This window comes from Rhinopithecus bieti, unplaced genomic scaffold, assembly GCF_001698545.2.
Source record: "Rhinopithecus bieti isolate Rb0 unplaced genomic scaffold, ASM169854v2 scaffold_31787, whole genome shotgun sequence".
Classification (NCBI taxonomy): Eukaryota; Metazoa; Chordata; class Mammalia; order Primates; family Cercopithecidae; genus Rhinopithecus; species Rhinopithecus bieti.
The window spans coordinates 3,299,487-3,317,604 of record NW_016814655.1 but is presented as its reverse complement, the minus strand read 5'-3'; the positions used below and the strand labels follow the sequence as shown (position 1 = coordinate 3,317,604).

The 18,118-nt window shown below is 45.0% G+C and overlaps 1 protein-coding gene across 1 annotated transcript in view; it reads right to left on the bottom strand.

Annotated features, from left to right (window-relative positions):
- COL17A1 (collagen type XVII alpha 1 chain) overlaps window positions 1–18,118 on the bottom strand; it is a 59,967-nt gene that overhangs the window by 35,157 nt on the left and 6,692 nt on the right. Inside the window, exons 3-12 of the mRNA XM_017851821.1 lie at window positions 16,769–16,813; window positions 15,670–15,774; window positions 14,550–14,678; window positions 12,436–12,483; window positions 11,463–11,498; window positions 10,278–10,325; window positions 8,694–8,837; window positions 2,718–2,876; window positions 2,032–2,103; window positions 562–633 (exon numbers count right to left, since the gene is read on the bottom strand). Of these exons, the coding sequence (XP_017707310.1) occupies window positions 562–633; window positions 2,032–2,103; window positions 2,718–2,876; window positions 8,694–8,837; window positions 10,278–10,325; window positions 11,463–11,498; window positions 12,436–12,483; window positions 14,550–14,678; window positions 15,670–15,774; window positions 16,769–16,813 (858 nt within the window). The remainder of the gene's footprint in view (window positions 1–561; window positions 634–2,031; window positions 2,104–2,717; window positions 2,877–8,693; window positions 8,838–10,277; window positions 10,326–11,462; window positions 11,499–12,435; window positions 12,484–14,549; window positions 14,679–15,669; window positions 15,775–16,768; window positions 16,814–18,118) is intronic.

Genomic DNA, 18,118 nt, shown 5'->3' with positions numbered 1-18,118 from the left:
CTCCTTCTCTCCTGAACTCCTACAGCCCTTAACACCTGCTCTGCATGGCCTATCACTTATTCCCATTGTCTTTATAGAGCCTCTCATTGTCTCATGTGTGTTAGACTTCCTCCACCAATTAAGTAGCAGGCAAGTTGGGGGCAAAGGCTGACCTAGGTTTCACGTCCCCAGCCACCCCCAGGTTTGCACAGAGGCAGCAACCTGTAGGGGGTGCATCATAAAATCAACCAGATGATTGATTTGCCATGACAGTGGGTTGTCAAGGACAGCAGTGAGCTGGCGAGACCACCAACCTAACAGTTTGACTGTGAGAGACACAGGAACATACAAGTGATGCCTCACAAGGTGATGCTGTTGACAGGACAGACTTCCCTGTGTGCTTGACTCATGTCTGAACCAGTTAATGATCAAGATTGATATCTTCAGGTCAGGAGGTATTGTTTCTTTGGTGGGAAAGGTTGACTGATTTTCAGGGACATTTTGGGTCTCCTAATTCAGTGAGTTGTAGCTGCAAAGAGGTGTTGCTTCCCAGCCCTTGAGCTCCAACCCTAGCCTACTGACCTGTGGAAGTTGTGGTAGTGCCATGGGACAGGGTAGTCGAGCTGGGGGCCAAATTGTTCTGCATGCCAAATACTGTGAAAGCAACAGAGGTCAGGTGAGTACAGGGAGCACGGGGGATGCCCCCTGGCTTAGGATGGCCCCCAGAGTCTGAAACCACTTTTATGATCAATGCTTTTGCCAACAGATTCCAAAACTTCCTCGTTTCCCACACTCTTTGTGACATAGTAATTTTGTTAATACCCCCACCTACCTACCCCAGGCCAAAAATTACTAACAGTTCTACTTATCACGTAGTTAGGTCCATCCAAGTTAAAAGCAGTAGTTTGCACAGGGTCTGACAGATGTTGCTGACAGATCTCTCAAAATTTAAAAATATCATAGGGGTTCCTATTTCCTGTGGTGCCTTGGTGCACAGTGTGGGAACTGTAAGCGTAGGATGTGGACACAGACACCTCAGGTGCTGAGAGGCACTAACTTGGCAAACTCCTAGTATTCCAGTTAGCTCTTCCTTCTCCTGACACAAACACATAAAACTCCCCCACCTCCACTATGATTTCAAAGGCTCCTTGTTTATTTGATTGCTTGTTTGTTTGTTTTCAACAACGTGCAGAAGCTTATTCCTGCTGGCCAGCAGCTTTGTTATTTGGGGCACAAGATCAAGGATCTGATATCAGCCCACCTTCCCTTGGGACCTGGTTTTTATCAGGACTTTGCAAAGCAAAATAGCAAAGACAGAAGAAATAAAACATGTAGCCAATGTCTTCTGGATTTGGTGGGCTTCTAGTCAACTGGAGGAAGGTGCTGAAAATCTGAATGCAAAACTTGTACTTGTCAGTTAAGTAAATAAACAAGGCCCACATCATTATATTTATTAGTCACATTATCACAGGGAGAAGGCAGACTCCTTTAAAAAGAAAAGATGTAGGCTGGTAACATTTACATATAGGCCTTTAAGATGTATGTGGAAACATAGCAAATAAATATTTCTTTAAAATTGTTGTATGTTTGCATTGGAAGCTAAGTAGTAACATTATTTACCCTAATGTAGTTACTCCAACAAACTATGTGCTATATTTATAGAAAGATCTGAAAGCAGTTACTCAATGAATTACTATTTTTCTTTAAAAGATCTGAAATAAAATCCTTCTAAATTAACAATGCCTTTACCCTGAAAATGTCCTACACTATGATTCCATTAGACTCTTCATTTACAATCCTCCAACTCTTCCAGAAAAGAAAGATACCACCTTAGAATACGCATGTCAATGTGGGCTCACGTCCCCTCACCTGAGACCTTTCCCTTGAGGTCTGAGTTCTCCCTGTGGTTGAGGGCAGGCTCTGTGCAGCCCTGTGCCTCTGCTTCTGGGCTGCAGTATGCATAGAAGAAAGTCCTTCATGCTCTTGGGTGAAGCATCCTAACACTTCTATGCAAATAGCCTGGAAAAGTCATCTCAAGATGGTGACACTGACCTGAGGAGGATGTGCTGAGTCCAGGGTGCAAAGTGGATGAGCAGGATGCCATGTTATTTGGAACTCCGAAGACTGCAGGGGCAAGGAGGAAGGATGGTGAGAGGGACATCTGCCCCAGACAGGGATAGAGATTCGGATACCATAGAAGCACCAGAAGAAATGCCAGGATTGGGTTTTATATTTTGGTAAATTTTTGTTCTTAGGAAAAACAGGCTCTTGCCTTGCAGCAGAGAATCAAACACTAGCCTGCACTGCACCTTGGGTCACAGCCAACAGGTGATCTCAGGTCTGTCAGACCTGGAGTGGACAGTGGGTCCAGCCAAAGTCTCTCTTGTGAGTGACCCCACTTTACAGAGATGGTCCCTGAAGCTCAGAGAAGTCAAATGACTTATTCAAGGCCCCACCATCAATTCATATGAAATGAAACTAGATCTTCTACATCCATTTTCAGTGTTCTTTCCAATTTTTCCTGATACACTGTGCTATATATCCCAAAGGGGACACACCAGAATACCTTCTAGATTGAATTGAACTGAAGTTCCAGGGGGAGTCTCCTGGGATATTTGGCCACAGAAAGCCTCTCCAGGAGGCCCTGAGGATGGCAAACGTTCTGAGGGTCATTCAGCTCTAGGATAGAGGCATGCCGAGTTCAGGGTGACAGAGGGTGTAGGCTGCCCTCCAGGTACCTGATCCTGCAGAGTAGGCATTGGTGTTGAGGAGGGACGAGCTCTGGGTTGTCATGTTGTTGTGATAGGTCCCCATGGAGGACCCCGCTGGTAGGGTGGAGGACCACACATGGGAGGGAAGGTTGGCATCCAGGATCGTTGCATCGTAGGTGCCTGACACTGGAAACAGACACATGCACACACCCCAGTGAGAGACAAGTCAACACTCCCTGCTGGGGAATCTAGTCATCACACTTTTCTGGGACTTTCCTGGTTTGGGCATTGGAAGTTCCACATTTCAGGAACTTTCTCAGTCCGGGAACCTGGGGTAGTTTCCATCTGAAATCTCAGAGCTGGTGAAAACATTATCTCTTGGATTAGAAATTTTTGCTGGCTCCTGGTAAAATTTGAGGTAGCCAGATTTTGCCTTGGGGTCCACCTATTTCTCCTTTTAAACCTGGCTCCCCATCTCCTGGTGGGCTGTCCCACCAATGGCCTTCCTCTCCACCTGCTGCTGAGTGCTCCATCTTCAAAGACACTGAGAGAACAGTTCTTTCAGGAGCAACAAATGAGACCCCGAAGCGAACCTCTTTCAGTAGAATTCCAGGTACGATGGCCATTGCAGGGTGCATGCCTGGGCAGGGGAGCCCTTGGTCTGGGGCCACATGGCATGCATGGCAGCCTTCTCTGGTTCCACCCTCCTTAAACATTCCTATGAACCAGCCAGACATTGTGCCCCCAAGAGGGGATTTTCCTGCTTCTTCATATTTGGGGCCAGTTCTGCTGATTTGTCTGTGAGAGGGAGCCAGTCATGCAGGTCAGAAAGTGCCTTGATGTTTTGGTTTTAGGGTGAAAAACAAGAAAGATCACAATCTCTAGGCTTTTCTCCAGTAGTGAATGGGAGGGAAGTTTCCTATCACAATAGATCCGACTTTTTCCCTCACCTCCCTCCACAGCTTTGCTAATTTATATTTCTGCCTCCCACAGAACCTACCTTGCACTTGGGGGACATGTAATATGGAACTGCTGAACAATGCTCATCCTACTTGACCGGGGCATGTTGGTTTTCTGACTTCCTCCAGACACCCACTGTCCACAAGGGCAGTGACTGTGTCTCTCTGGTCCATTGCTTTTCCTCAATGCCTGGTACTTGGCATAGAGGAGACATTTAATAAATAGTCACTGAATGAATACATGAAAACTCTACAAATTTCCCCAGTATTCTTCATTTGGGGGACCTGGCCAACATACTGTCCTGGAAGAGAATCTCTAGGATTTAGGGCTGGGCTGTGCATATGGAATGGGTGACCAGCCAGGGGTAGGATAGGTACAGCCCACATTTTTCACTGCTTGAAGAGTAGATGCTCAGTGCTTTTCAAGGTCTCTGGCAAAGCCTAAAAGGCCTGCCAAGGCGTGGTTGAATCCCCAGGCCAGGATAGATCTGCCACCATGATGCCTTCCCTTCTGAAGAAAATAATGTATACAGTGGTCCATTTCCAAGACAAAGTGTCTTAAATTGGCTTAGGTCAGCAAACTACAGAAGAAACAGAATATACTAGGCCCCTGCTTGGATAGCTAATGCCTGCTTATTGGTCTCCCCTCCCTCACCAGTTCCTCCTCGCCCCCTGACCTGCTTAGTTTCCCTCACTCAAACCAAATAAGTTTAGTCTAAGATAAAAGTTTACTCGACTGCAAAATAGCTCGTTTTGTCTGTTCTTATCAGCTTGCTCAGCTACTTAGGTCATAAGTCAAAAACTTGAAGAGCCCCTAAGCTAACTAGGATTGCAATGCATTGTGGACTGCAACAAAATGCAGCAAGACAACCCTAAACAAACACCTAGAGCCCCTGCCCAACAACAGAGGGAACTAAAAATACACCCTCTAACATTCCCCCAAATAGTCCATTGGGGAAAATGCTGCAGGGTTTTAAGGGCTAACCCTCAAACCAGGGACAAGGAAAAGCAAAAAATGATAAAGTATTACTGTTTTATCTGGGCCAAAGAGCCCATTCGTCAGCCTTCAGTCTTTTGGCCTAAGTTTGGTTCAGATGAGGACAGGGTGTGCCAAGCTTTAATTCGCTATGTGAATAATAAAACCCCATCCTCACAAGAGGAGGTGGGTTATGCTCTTTGTTAAATTAGTGAATTAACCCCATACTCCCCTTCAAGAGGAAAAAAGAAGCATAGTAAAAAGCCCTTGCCCAGTAAAAAGCCCTGGGATCCCATAACACGCTTGGCTCCACCTTACATCTCACAAAGTAGAGGACAGGGAGATCAGGGGTTAACAGGAAGGATGGAGGAAGAGGAATCTGGGGGTCATAAAGAAGCTAAACCCAATGCTCCCGTAAATCCTTATCCAAACTTGAGGAAAGAATTAGAACAATGTAAGAAGGACATTGAGAATTTCCCTAGCCCTTCTAAACAGCAGATGTCTAATACATACCCTCTTAGAGAAGTCCCTATGGGACAGGGAGAAGTTGGATATGTAAGTGTGCCTCTAACAAGTACTAATGTTAGAAATTTTAAATAGGAAATAAGGCCGCTCTTGGAAAAATTCCTCAGTTTAGCAAAGCAGCTAGATCAGTTTTAGGACCCAATTTTGTACTTGGGCTAAGATGATGTAAATCATGACTATTCTGTTTACTGGGGAAGAGAGGGGAATAATTAAAAGGGCAACCATGACCATTTGGGAGAGACAGCATCCTCTCGGGCAAGGAATCCAGCCAGCTGGGCAGAAATTCCTAAATGCAAATCCCAGATGGAATAACAATAACCCCAAAGACTGGGCCCAAATGCAGGACCTAAGGGAAAGAATAATTAAAGGGATTAAAGAGTCCACTTCAAGGACACAGAATGTCTCAAAACCATTTGAGCTCCAACAAGAAAAAGAGGAGACTCCCTCTGCATTTCTGCAGAGGCTCAGGGATCAAATTAAAAAAAAAAAAATTAGGATTAGTCCAGAGGACCTAGTAGGGCAAGGCCTTTTAAAGGTTAATTTTATGACCAAAAGCTGGCCTGATATTACTAAGAAACTGCAAAAAAAAAAAAAAAAAAAAAAAAAAAAAAAAAAAGATGGATGGAATAAAAGTCAAGTAAGGAATTAGAAGGTTTTGTGAAAAATAAGAAATGAAATTGGAAAAAGAGAGACAAAGCCAAAGCTGTCCATCTTGCAGACAGACAGAGGGGAGCCACAGCATGGCTCATGCTGGTGCCCAGAGAGAGAAAGAGTTAAGCTGCTGACCCTGAAGGCAAGGGGGAGCCAGCTGTGCAGCTGCAGGTGTGGGGGCGGCAGGAGCTGCCCGAAGCACGAGATAAAGGTGGACAGTGTGAGAGAGCTAAAGTAAGTAAGCTGTTAACATGGGGAGCGCACTGGTGCCCAGAGAAAGAGGAAGAAACTGAGTGTGAGGGAAAGAGGAAACAGGGATGACAAGAGACAGAGAGATAAAAAAAAAGAAAATAAGCAAGAAAGAGACTGGAAAAGACAGAGATCAAAGACACAGAAGGTGAAACGAGGGAGATTTAACGTAAAAGGAAAAAAGAGTACGAGAGGAAGAGAGACAGACAAAGAGAGAGGGGCCATGGAGGATGGGAGATGGTGACACAAAGGTACAGGTAGACAGTGGCTGCCACGGCCCTGCTGGTGGAGGGGAGTCGGAAGCTGATCTTCTGCAGGGCCCTGGTAGTGAGCACCCCACATCAGGTCAGGAATATATTAAATCAAAGTGTTGGGAGATGGTAAACTAATTCCCAAATTTTAAAATATGAAGCCATATTATTAGAAAAAGATAATTTAGTCTTGACAACATGTATTTGCTTGAATCCAGCCAGCATCTTATGAAAAGGAGAGGAGAATAAAAAGGCATCAAATCATAACCATTTGGATATCACAGAATGTCAAACTAAAGTGAAACCAGACTTTCATATCAAACTAAAGTGAAGCCACCCCAGTATATGATGGGATGACAGTGTTTGTAAATGGGTCATCCCAAGTAATAAATGGTAAAAACACAATGGCTATGCTGTCATTAATGGAAACAATCCTTATGTGAAAAAGGGAGATTACCCAATAATTGATCAGCCCAAACCTGTAAATTACAGACTCCTAACCAGGCCCTAAAGCTTCTAGAAGGCCAAAAAGGCACTGTATATACTAATTCCAAATATGCCTATGGAATAGTACACACCTTTAAAAAGATCCTGACAGGGCAGGGCCTAATAAACAGCAGGGAGAAAGAATTCATACATGGGGAACTGATCAAACAAGTTTTAAAAAGCCTCTTGCTTCCAGTAGAGATAGCCGTAGGAAACACTATAGAAGCTGTAGGGAACAGGCTCACAGATAAAGCAGCTAAGCAAGCTTCCCTGGAGGAAGAAGTTAGATTGTTTAGCCTAATCCCAAATATCTCTAAGGTGATATTAAAACTCAAATTTTCTAAAGAGGAGGAGGAAGAGCTGGGTAAGATAGGGGCCGCTCAAACTGAGGATGGGAGGGGGGTGCTCCCTGATGAGAGAGAAATGATAAGAAACCCATGATGAGAAAACTGATGTCCATACTGTATAAAGGAAGTCACTGGGGTCCCCAGGCCATGTGTGATACAATACTCAAAAATTATGGGTTTATACCCTTGCCACACAAGTGTGTGGGTGTTGTGTAACCTGCCAGAGAATAAATAAAAAAGTAGTTAGAAAACAGACTACCGGAGGAAGACCTCGTGGGTTAAGGCCATTTCAAAGCATTCAAGTACATTTTACAGAAATGCCCAAAATAGGGAGACCGAAGTATCTACTAGTACTGGTAAACCACCTCTCCAGCTGGGTGGAGGAATTCCCCCTCCCAACTGCTACCGCTGGGAATGTGGTAAAAATAATCTTAAAACAAATTATACCTAGATTTGTCTTGGTAAAAATATTAATTCAGACAATGGGAGCCACTTTACCTCAAAGGTCCTAAGGGGAATTATGGAAAGTTTACACATTAAATGGGATTACCACACCCCTTGGCATCCCCCTTCCTCTGGAAAAGTAGAAAGAATAAATCAAACTCTCAAAAAGCATATTATTAAACTAATCTTTACAACTAAAATGCCTTTAATGTCTCCCAGTAGCACTCCTTAGGATTAGAACAGCCCCAGGCAAAGACTTGGGACTGTCCCCTTACAAGTTATTATGTGGACTCCCACATTTAGATAGGACTACTGATCTTCCTTCTATGGAAACCAAAAACCGATTTTTAGAAATTATATACTGGCCATATTCTCCACCCTGTCATCCTTTAGGTTAAAAGGACTTCGAACTCAAACTCCGCCTTTTGAATTCACAGTTCACCACTTCCAGCCTGGCAACTGGGTACTAATTAAGACTTTAAAAGAAGATAAGCCCCACCCAAGCTGGCAAGGTCCCTATCAAGTGGTCCTAACCACTGAAACATCAGTGCGAACAGCTGAATGAGGGTGAACTCATTACTCTCAAGGGACTGGTAAAAGAAAGCCCAGAAGGAAGGGAAAAGGACAAATGGAAAGTGTATAAATCACCTAAGTAACATTTAAAGCTAACATTAAGGAAAACCCAGAAGAGAGCTATAAGCAAACCCCTTCATTAGGGGTGGATATGGTTAGGATTAATCCTCACACAAGGGGTAAAAGAAGACCTGAGTATCGGATAGGGCCCAGTACTAGGGGTGGAAAGTAGGGAATATCTAACCAATCTAATAATCAACATAACTAAAACCTCTATCCCCTAAACCATAAAATTCAATGCCTGCTGAGTCTTACATTGTGGGAACTTAGGAAACCAAAGGCAGCTGTCACAAGCAAACAAATATCTATGCCCTACAACAGGTTGCTACTGGGGAAAGCCCTGTGCTAGCTGGAATGAGATTTGGTGGGCCCCAATTTCAAGTCTCACTTTCACTATTCTCTGGGTCTCTGAGTCCATTCTTTGGGTTTGGAGGGGTAAGTTTGTTTCTCACACTCCTCGGCAGCTGGGCTGTCACACTTACCCGACTGGGAGCTCGCCGTCACAATTTTGGTCTCCACAGTGCCTTTCTTGGGGATGGGGAGTGTGTTGGAGGAATTCCGGGTGGGGCTCACACTTGCCGATCGACTCCCTTTGAGCAAACGCTTAACATCATCCAATTCTGTCCCTGTAAAAGAATCCACAGACGTTTCTGTTAAGTCCAGGGTTCTTTCCTGAGTCCCTGTGCAATTCGGGAAACATTTGTGGCATTTTGACTACTAGGGAGAATGGCATCTGTCTCACACATTGGGACTTTTTGCTTGGCTTTAAAATATTCACATTTTACTAACGAATAGCACTTATCAACTTGGTACTTTGTCATATTAGCCTCATGAATCTTCTGCGTCTCACAAGGAGGTCAAGGTGCTTGGGAGATATTTCCTAATTAGACCTCATCAAACATCACAGGAATGATTCTGTGGCTAGAAGACACTATCATCTAGGATCAGGCAGTTAGAGAACCAGGTCCCTTGAAACAGATGCTTCAATAGCAGTCTCATCCCCTGCGCAGGATGCATCCGATGTTGGGTCCTTGACCTTGTATGCTTGGGGCTGCCAAAAGGAATTTGTGGGCCATAACTCCTAAACATTATGCTGTGTTCATGTGTAATTTAATTTCAAGTCTGTCTGGCTGATTTAATTTGTAGCAAGGTGAAAAGTGGAGCAAGCTCCCTGTGCCTCCCACGCAGGAAGCGGGGAAGCAGGAGAGGTGGGAGACACCATGCATGGGTAGTGCATGAGAGGAGACACAGGTTTGTAGACACCGTATGCTGAAGGAACTCTCAGCCCTAACTCCCTTCACCTCACCAACCCTAAGCCTGGAAGGATTCCGGTGAGAAGGTGTCAGGCCTGGAATCAGATTCCACAACCCTAGGTACTGAGCTCTCTGGACAAGCACCCATCTCTGTCCTGAGCCACTGACCCTACTCTTTCTTCTCCTACTCCTTTTACATGATTGCTGTCCTAAAGTTGAGCTCATTTCAAAACATTGTCAAATACCTCTAGCAAGAACAACAGGTATCTAACATATTCCATCGACAGAGACTGGGGGTCTCTGACATTTCAAATAAAGTTTGAATTCTTATACTCTACTTCTGACCCTTCTCTAATCTATCCCATTGTGTCCTTACTTTGAACCTTACTTTGAACTGTTCCTTCGATGTCTTGTGCAGGCTTCTCCCTTTGAGCCGAACTGATCCACTCTTCAGTTTCCCTTCAGGTAACACCTACCCCCGGAAGGTTTCTCTGGCCTGATCTCCATGGGCTGCTGTGGAGCTGCTCCTCCCTGTTCCCTCACCACATTGAGTTGTGATGGTTGGCTGACTTACTGTGTCCCTATTAGTCTGTGAACTACTACACAGCAGGAACCACGGTTTACTCAGCAGCTTAACTCCAGCCACCTAGCCCAGAGTCCAATTCACAGAAGGCCCTTAAAGATGTTTTATGATTGCATGCATGCACATACATGTGTGTGCATGCATGCACACACACACGCATGCACACACACACACAGCACTAGTCCTGGATTTCTGGACCCTTTCTTTTCAGCGAGATCATGACCACTTACATCGTGTGGATGGGGACGCACTCTGCAGTCGAACTCGAATTTCGCTCTCTGTACAAGGGAAGAGATAGAGAAGGGTGTGAATGAAGGAGCTTAGATCACAATCCCTGACACTGAACTCCTAGCAGCAGATGACCCTTTAGGCTGCTCTGACATTTCTGAGTTCTGGAAACAGGAAATCCAGGTGTGCCCAAGAAGAGTGCTGTTTAAAAAAGGGAGACCTCCGTACCTCCAACAATTCCCCATTCTGCCAACTGCACACCTCCCAGGCAGCTGCAGATGTTCTAATAAAATTCCAGGCTGAGCAAGGAGGTTCCAGTACAATCAGCAATGATCAACCCTCTTCCCATCATCCACCTCACGGCTGCCACAACCAAGGTCCTCTCCTGCCTCCATGGTCTGAGGCATTGGCAAAAGATTCTAAAAACCAGAGTGTTTACTTGCCATTTTGGCCTCTTCAGAGATGGGAGGGGCAGGAAGCTGGTAGTTAACATTATTAGTTAGCTTCAGGTGGAGAATTTGCATCTTTCAACTATCAGCCTAAAGTTGTGGGTGGTTGGCATACTCCTAACTTTCAAGTTATTGATGATAATAAGGCCCATAGGAAGTCTAGGTGGGTCATTGTGAAGAATTCTGCCTTCAGCTCAGCCCTAACATGCTGCCCCCAACCCTGCCCAAAGTTTAGCAAGGGTTGCTTCTCCCAGGATTATATTTCTCTCCTGTATCATTGTCTAGATGACTAGATTACAAAACTGTCGTGGAGCTGTTTATCTCCTGGATGAATTTAGAAAAAAAAAAAAAGGTTGGGGGGATTTTGCTCATCTTTTGATGTGTAAAGGCAGTTAGAACATATCTTGTTAAAGTCAGCCAGGAGACCAGAAGTGAAAGCAGATGTGGTATCTGCATCTTCAGATGATCCACAGCAAGACAAATGATGCACTACATTGTTATCATGTGTTTTGCTTCCTGCCTTTATGTGCTTGTTAGATTACCGTCAAAAGCTACCTTTCCCCTCCCGATAGAGCCGGCGGAAGATTCCCAGGATACTCTAAGCTCCTTGAAAGCAGAAAGCATGCCTTGTTTATTCTTCTGTACCCCTTACACTCCCTGGCTCAAGGCTGGACACACATCAGCTGCTCAGAAAATACTTGTTGAATGAATTGGACTGAACCCAGTGACAGCACTCACCTCGTGTTTGACTCCGTCCTCTGGTTGAGGAAGATGCTGAGAAACAAAGAAATGCAATTTTAGGCATATGTAAGAGGTGGCATGCTAAATACTTTTGACATGGAAGTAGATATATTTGGTGAGGGGTTACTTTCATAGTGTGTCTAAATCCAGATAGAGGCTTTTCTGAATAGCAGTTGCTTAATAAATGATGATCACTTAGCAACAGCAGAGAATGTTTTGTAATGCCCTAGTACATTTATGATGTTAAATTAGCTAAATGAATGTTAAGTTAGCTAACATTTTGAAAGTTAAGTTAGCTAAGGTAATCTGTTGGGGAGCATGATCCATTTGGACTGGCTGACTACACTGATCAAATGTATCAAAAAGCTCCCAAGTCTTCCCTTTGATTTTTTATTCGAGACTGCCATGGTTTCCCCACTGTAAGCAAATACATAAAATTATAATCATTGTATAATCAATGATCCTGGTATCAATTCATATGCACACTGAGATTGCAAGAACATGGAACAAAAACTTAAGGCCAAGTGAAGACACAGCCTGGGGGTTCATGAAGCACACACAGTTCCCTTGAAAGCAAGCAATAGTGGAGGTGCCGGGATGCCTAGCATTTGTGTGTTCTACTCGCTGCTCTGCCTTGTGGGAGGCCTCTGTGCATCTCCTGGAAAGAAGAATCCCTACAATTATTGCTTGGCCTTAGGGGCTTATCCATCCAAGCCTGAGCCTTATATATAGCTTACCATTTCTACAGTGCCACGAGCAAAGGCTTATGACAGCAAGTTTATGTGGTTGAGAGTCCCCTTAATATGCTTCAGGATAAAGAGCAAGGGAAAAATAGGTCAGCAGGGGTCAAACTCCTTTAGAAGAATCCATTTAACTCATGATGTCCCCTACTCCCACCACTTCATCTCCACCAGGGATTTTCCTAGAGCCTCGTTTGGCCATTTCTTTAGAAAATGAGGAGAGGACATACCAAATTCCTTCCGAGGGTACTCCGGAGAAGAGTTGCCACTGGAACTCCCTGGAGAGGGGATAAAACACTTAGAACAAATGGCCTCTTAGGCCCATAGAGCTTCCAAAAGGGGAGGTAGTGCCTGTTACTTCTTTCTGGACCTCCACAGCCCTCAGTGTTTCGGGGGGGATGAGGTATGCTCTTCACCATGCATGTCAAAGGAGCCAGGCTCATGATGTAAAACACGACCCATCATGGCCCTGGTCACAGCACTTTGCTCTGGTCAAGGACCTACTTCAGATGAGGCAAGGATGAACAAAGGAGAGCAGCAGGTTTTGATTTCTTTCTTTTTTGTTCACTTCCTCCACTGGGCTTGCCCTGTGCCTGTCCTAGAGCAAGTGACCTGCCCTGATCAAGTAACCTGCCCTCAGCACCAGGAACCTCTCTAACCTTGTGAGCCTTGTCCCAAACGTGGACCCAATTAAAATGAAGGTACAAATCCCTGGTCAGGCCCAACCTCAGAAAGCACTGTGATGATGCAATCCACCTCACCTGGATTTGGGGCTTCCCAGTGGCCCGGTAGCTCTCATCCTGCAGCAGCAGGAGGGAGTCTGCTGTGTGTGGGGGATGCCAGCCCGCTGTAGTCATTCACTAGAGTGTGTGGGCCTTACTCCTGCTTCTCCAACACCAGCACCCATCTCTTCTCACCATTAAACTCCTTGGCCACCTGGCTGGTCAGTTTCCCACATAAAACTGCTACTGCAGATCACCAGGAACTCCAGGCACCTTAGTAATGGAACCCAGGTGTCTTCTTCTACGACTCCTTCTTGACCCTGAGCACTCTCTTGTGTTGACCTCAGCATTGCTGCATGTTCCTGGTCTCCCCATGTCCCTAAAAGACTCTTCCTCCTCTCTCTGTTCTCTGGCTCTTCTTTCTCCTTATTCCCTCCACTTTATCTTTCTTTGCTTCCTTCAACTTTTATATTCTCCTTCTTGGCAAACTCCTTTAGTCTTCTGACTTCCTCTAACACCTCTTTGCAAATGGCTTCCACCTGGGTATCTGGGCCCTGACTTCTTCCCTGAACTCAAATCCTGCATCACCCACTGCCTGCTTGCTACCCTCGCCAGAGAGCTGGGCAAGTGGCTGTACTTCAGGATGAAATAGCTGGATTCATCAAGTGGAGTCATCCATCTAGTTCCCTGTTTCAGTTGTTGGCACCACCAAGAACCCAACCTGTGTGTGAAGCCTTCTTACATTTGATCTATTGCCAAACCTGTCAATTCCACTTCAGTGATACCTTCCACCTCTAGCTCCTCACCTCCATCATTACCAACCTGGTCCCAGCCAAAATGTCCCTTCTCTGGATGACTGAGGAGTTCTTTTTAACTTGTCACTGTGTTTAGTCTCTTTCTCACCAATTTTTCCAACATATGGCTTCCAGAGTTCCAGTCCTGGACCTCAAATATGATTGTTTTGCTAAAAACTCTCTGTGGCTTCCCATTGCATATGGAATAAAGTCTAAACATCTTATCCTAGCACTGAATCTGAGTCCCTCAAACCTTTTGCACATAAGTACCCCTGAATTTCCGACTTAAGCCCTAGGCTCTCCTGGCTGTCTTTGCTTATGCTGCTGCTCCCACAGCTTGGACAGCCCCATCTCTCCATCTTTGGGTAATAAACTCTTACTCATCATGAGGACCCAGCTCAGATGTCACCTCCTCCATAGAATTTTCCCTGATTTCCTCAGCTTAAAATGATAATTTCCATCTGCTTTACACAATTGTATTTTATCTGTCATCTTAACTTGTCTATTAGACTGTAGGTCCTGAAGACAAGATCCATGTCTGATTCATTTACGCATTCATCAAGCCTTTCTACACAGTGTTAAACACATAGTAGGTGCTGGATAAAATACTAGTTGGAAAAGTAACTAAATGGGTGAATGAATGAATAAATAAGGTAGTGAATGAATGAATTAAGTCTTCAAGTAATGAAAGTCCATAAAAGAAATGAAGGAGGAGTGGGGAGAAAGGTGAGGGGCAGACACAGGTGGCCAGGATGTAAATCTTCAAAGAATGAGTGAAGTTGCTTGGGGAAGAGAATGGTTCTCTTGTATGGTTAGTGGGACTGATACCTTCATATGCATGGCGGGTAACATGAGTTTTCCTTTCAAAGGTTGAGCCTGGGGAGTTGGGCAGAGTGGAGGCAGGTGAGTGAGCCCTCCTGTAACTAGAGGTGGAGGCATGGCCTCGTGTGCTTCCAGCTGCAAGAGGGGAAAAGCATAAGTTTTCAGTGCTTCAGCAGAGAGGTGAACCAAACGGTTACTGTGACCCAACTATATTAACCAAGTACACTCAGGGAGGGCTTTCGGGAGGGCACAGCTGAAAGGGGCCACCTCAGCATTCCCCCAGCTGTTCATAAATGAAAAGGTGGAATTATTGCCTGGGAAAGTCCTTCCTGTGTGTGGTTACCATGCATGGAAATGGAAAGGATTTGGCAGCATTTTTCTTGTAGACACTGCTTGGAAGGACTAGAATATAATCCAGTGTTGAAGTGTGCCTCAACAGGTAAGGGCAGGTGTTTCTTTTGGCTGTTCTTATGCCTTGGGGCTTCCTTTTTAGTTTTACTTTCAAGTATTTTAAATGGCTTCAGGGGATATCTGGGTGCGTCTTGTTTTTGTTTTGTTTCGCCTTGCTTTGCTTTGTTTTGTTTTAGTTTGAAAGAGTGCTTCATTGGGAACAATGGGCCTGTGTTGGATGCTTGCCCAGTGGAATTTTGCACAGCACGGGATCGCATGTCACCAGCTTCCCTTAGCACAGTAACCCAATCGTTAAGTTTCTTTTGTTGTTGTTGTTAATTCAAATTGTAAACCCTCAGGCGTGCACATGGTTCTCTAAAGAGATGGCTTAAAGAGAGTGATTTAGTGGGGAAATAGCTACCTACCCATGAAGTCTTCTTGATTAATGATAGTTATTTATATTGTGGACTTAATGAAAATGGATCTGATTTTAAGCAGGCTTCAAATGCTGATGATTTATAATTTACACTTCCATTCTCCACCCCCGCCGTCCAATGGCTGTGTGTTATTTAGATAACTCTTGGGGGCATTTGGAATGGATGACAGGTGATTGTAATTGTTCCTCTTGTGCACTGATTCAAAATCGTGTCTGCCCTGTGTCTTGTGTAGGACTTTCTTGGTGTCTGTCTCTTTGTCACCCATTCTTCCCTGATCCGTTGCACCAGTGGGCACTCACTTGAGTTTATGTAGCCACTGCTGCCATGAGTCAGGCTTTGTTTCTCCAATCGGCTCCCTCCACCAAAAGAGCCTGTTTTGGCATAGCCATTGCTGGTCCCGCCTTCTGCCAGGAACAAAAGCAGGTGACAGTTTCAGGGTGGAGTCAGGCCAGAGGATCACCTGTCACCCACCATGTGGAAGCCTTCCCTGGTTTTTCACCCGGACCTTCTTAGTTTGGGGTCCCTTTCTCACCTACATTATAAGATGCAAGCTGCCATGCTCCAGTTTCATTGTTTTTTGTTTTGTTTTGTTTTATACAAATATCTAGAGTGAGTATTCCACCTGATTTAAAAGAAAAGTCTCCTGGGTGGAATATAGCAAGTTGCGTATTAGGAAATTTTAAATATTAGAAAAGGCTGAGCGATGAAAGCTCCTTGAGTCCAGGACTTGGTTGGGCTTGCTTTTTCTGAGTGCCTGGTCAGTACCCAGGCATGGCAGCGCCTAGAAGTGCTGGAAGGTTGAGTGGCAGCTCTGTGTTGCTGGTGTTCCACCTGGCAGCCCAGCACTGCTCCAACTTCACCTGCTGGTGGGTGGGCTCTCCTCATCCCCAGGGAACGAGGCTCCCTGGAGGCGGGGGCAGGGGGTAGGTTTTGGGCTCAGATCAATATTACAGGAGTGATAGGAGCTCCTGGAAAAAAAAAGTAGCCTCAACAAGAAGCTTGACTGGTAGCCCCCAATCCCTGCTCAGGTTAGATAAGATATCCAATATTTTAGCATCTGGAATAGGCAAATCTACAGAGACAGTAGATTTGTGGTTTCCAGGGGCTGAGGAGAGAGGAGGGAGAATAAGGAATGACTGCTAATGGTCACTTCTTTTTGCAGAGCCATGGAAATCTTCTAAAATGGGACTGTAACCATGGCTGCATAACTTGGTAAATATACTAGCAATCACTGAATTATACACTTCAAACTGGTGAATTCTGTTGTATAGAAATTAATGTCAATATAGCTGTTAAAAAAGATTTCAAAAATTTTGGAGCTCCCATGGAGAAGGTTACAAGTGTGGGGCCCTTCAAATGTGACCTACTGAAAAGAAAGCTATTGAGGTAGTTACTTACTTGGTGGTAAGGATGTAAGTCTTGCTGTTACTGTTTCAGTGACAACTAGAAAAAGACAAAGAAAAGGTGAGTTCTTATGTAATGCACTGACATCTCTGGATCTTGGCAAGGTCTAAGCTCTGCCATAGGCTAAGCATATTAAATTAGGTTCGACGTTGATTTTTCTATGCTTGTGCTTTAAGGTGTATGATCTGACCCACTGTGCAAAATGATATGAGCAATAACAATGAGCTTAATATGCTTGGAAAATAAGTTTATATCTCTTTGGAGCCAAAAGAAGTTAGCCACTGTTTGAAACATGAGTAGTTTTGGTGTTGATGTCTCTCCTTAGACAATTAGATCCAGTCCAGACCTGGTCTGAGGTTGAAGGAGGACCAGGCCCTCTTGTCTCAAGTCACTCTGTTTCTCTGAATTGCTCCTTCCCCATTGTCTCTCAGTCCAGCTGAGACCAACACCCTGGCTGACTTCACTGTGTACTTCTTCATGAATTTGGAGGTGTTCAAGAATATTATGTTTTGTTCTAAAGTCTTCAGGGCAACCCCTGAAGTTGTGGGAAGGAAGGGGGCTCCTGGTAAGACACATTTGGGGTTTGGCAAAATCAGTGATCCAGGCGCATCACAGACAGACTTGAAGAACCAGCCCCTTGGCTTCTGAAATTTAGTTCCTGTAGCTCTCAGAGATGGTGAATCCATCACTCATGCTCTGACTGTGGCCCTCACTGCTACCTCTGTCTCTGGTGGGTATACAGAAGCCCCCACCTATCTGGGGTTTTTGTTCTTTAAAAGCAAGTTTCCAGTGTGCGTGCTTGCATGCCTGTGTGTGTGTGGCATGCATGGGCACATACGTGTGGGGAAGGTGGTGAAAGGAGAAAAGAGTAAAGGAAGATGGTGCAGGGTCATTTTGTGCTACTTTCACCTGTGCCGCTGACACCTGCTCCATCCCACACAACTCTTATTCACACTGTCCTTCTTCATACTGCATTTTGCTAATTAGTTTGGTTGTCCTAGCAAGAAAATGCGCTTATGGACATGCCAGAAACAGTACTTAATGCATAAAAGGAAATGTTGGCTGGGCGCGGTGGCTCACGCCTATAATCCCAGCACTTTGGGAGGCTGAGGTGGGCGGATCACAAGGTCAGGATTTGAGACCAGCCTGGCCAACATAGTGAAACCCTGTCTCTACTAAAAATACAAAAAATTAGCTGGCTGTGGTGGTGAGCACCTGTAATCCTAGCTGCTAGGGAGGCTGAGGCAGGAGAATGGCTTGAACCTGGGAGGTAGAGGTTGCAGTGAGCCAAGATTGCACCATTGCACTCCAGCCTGGGTGACAGAGCGAGACTCCGTCTCAAAA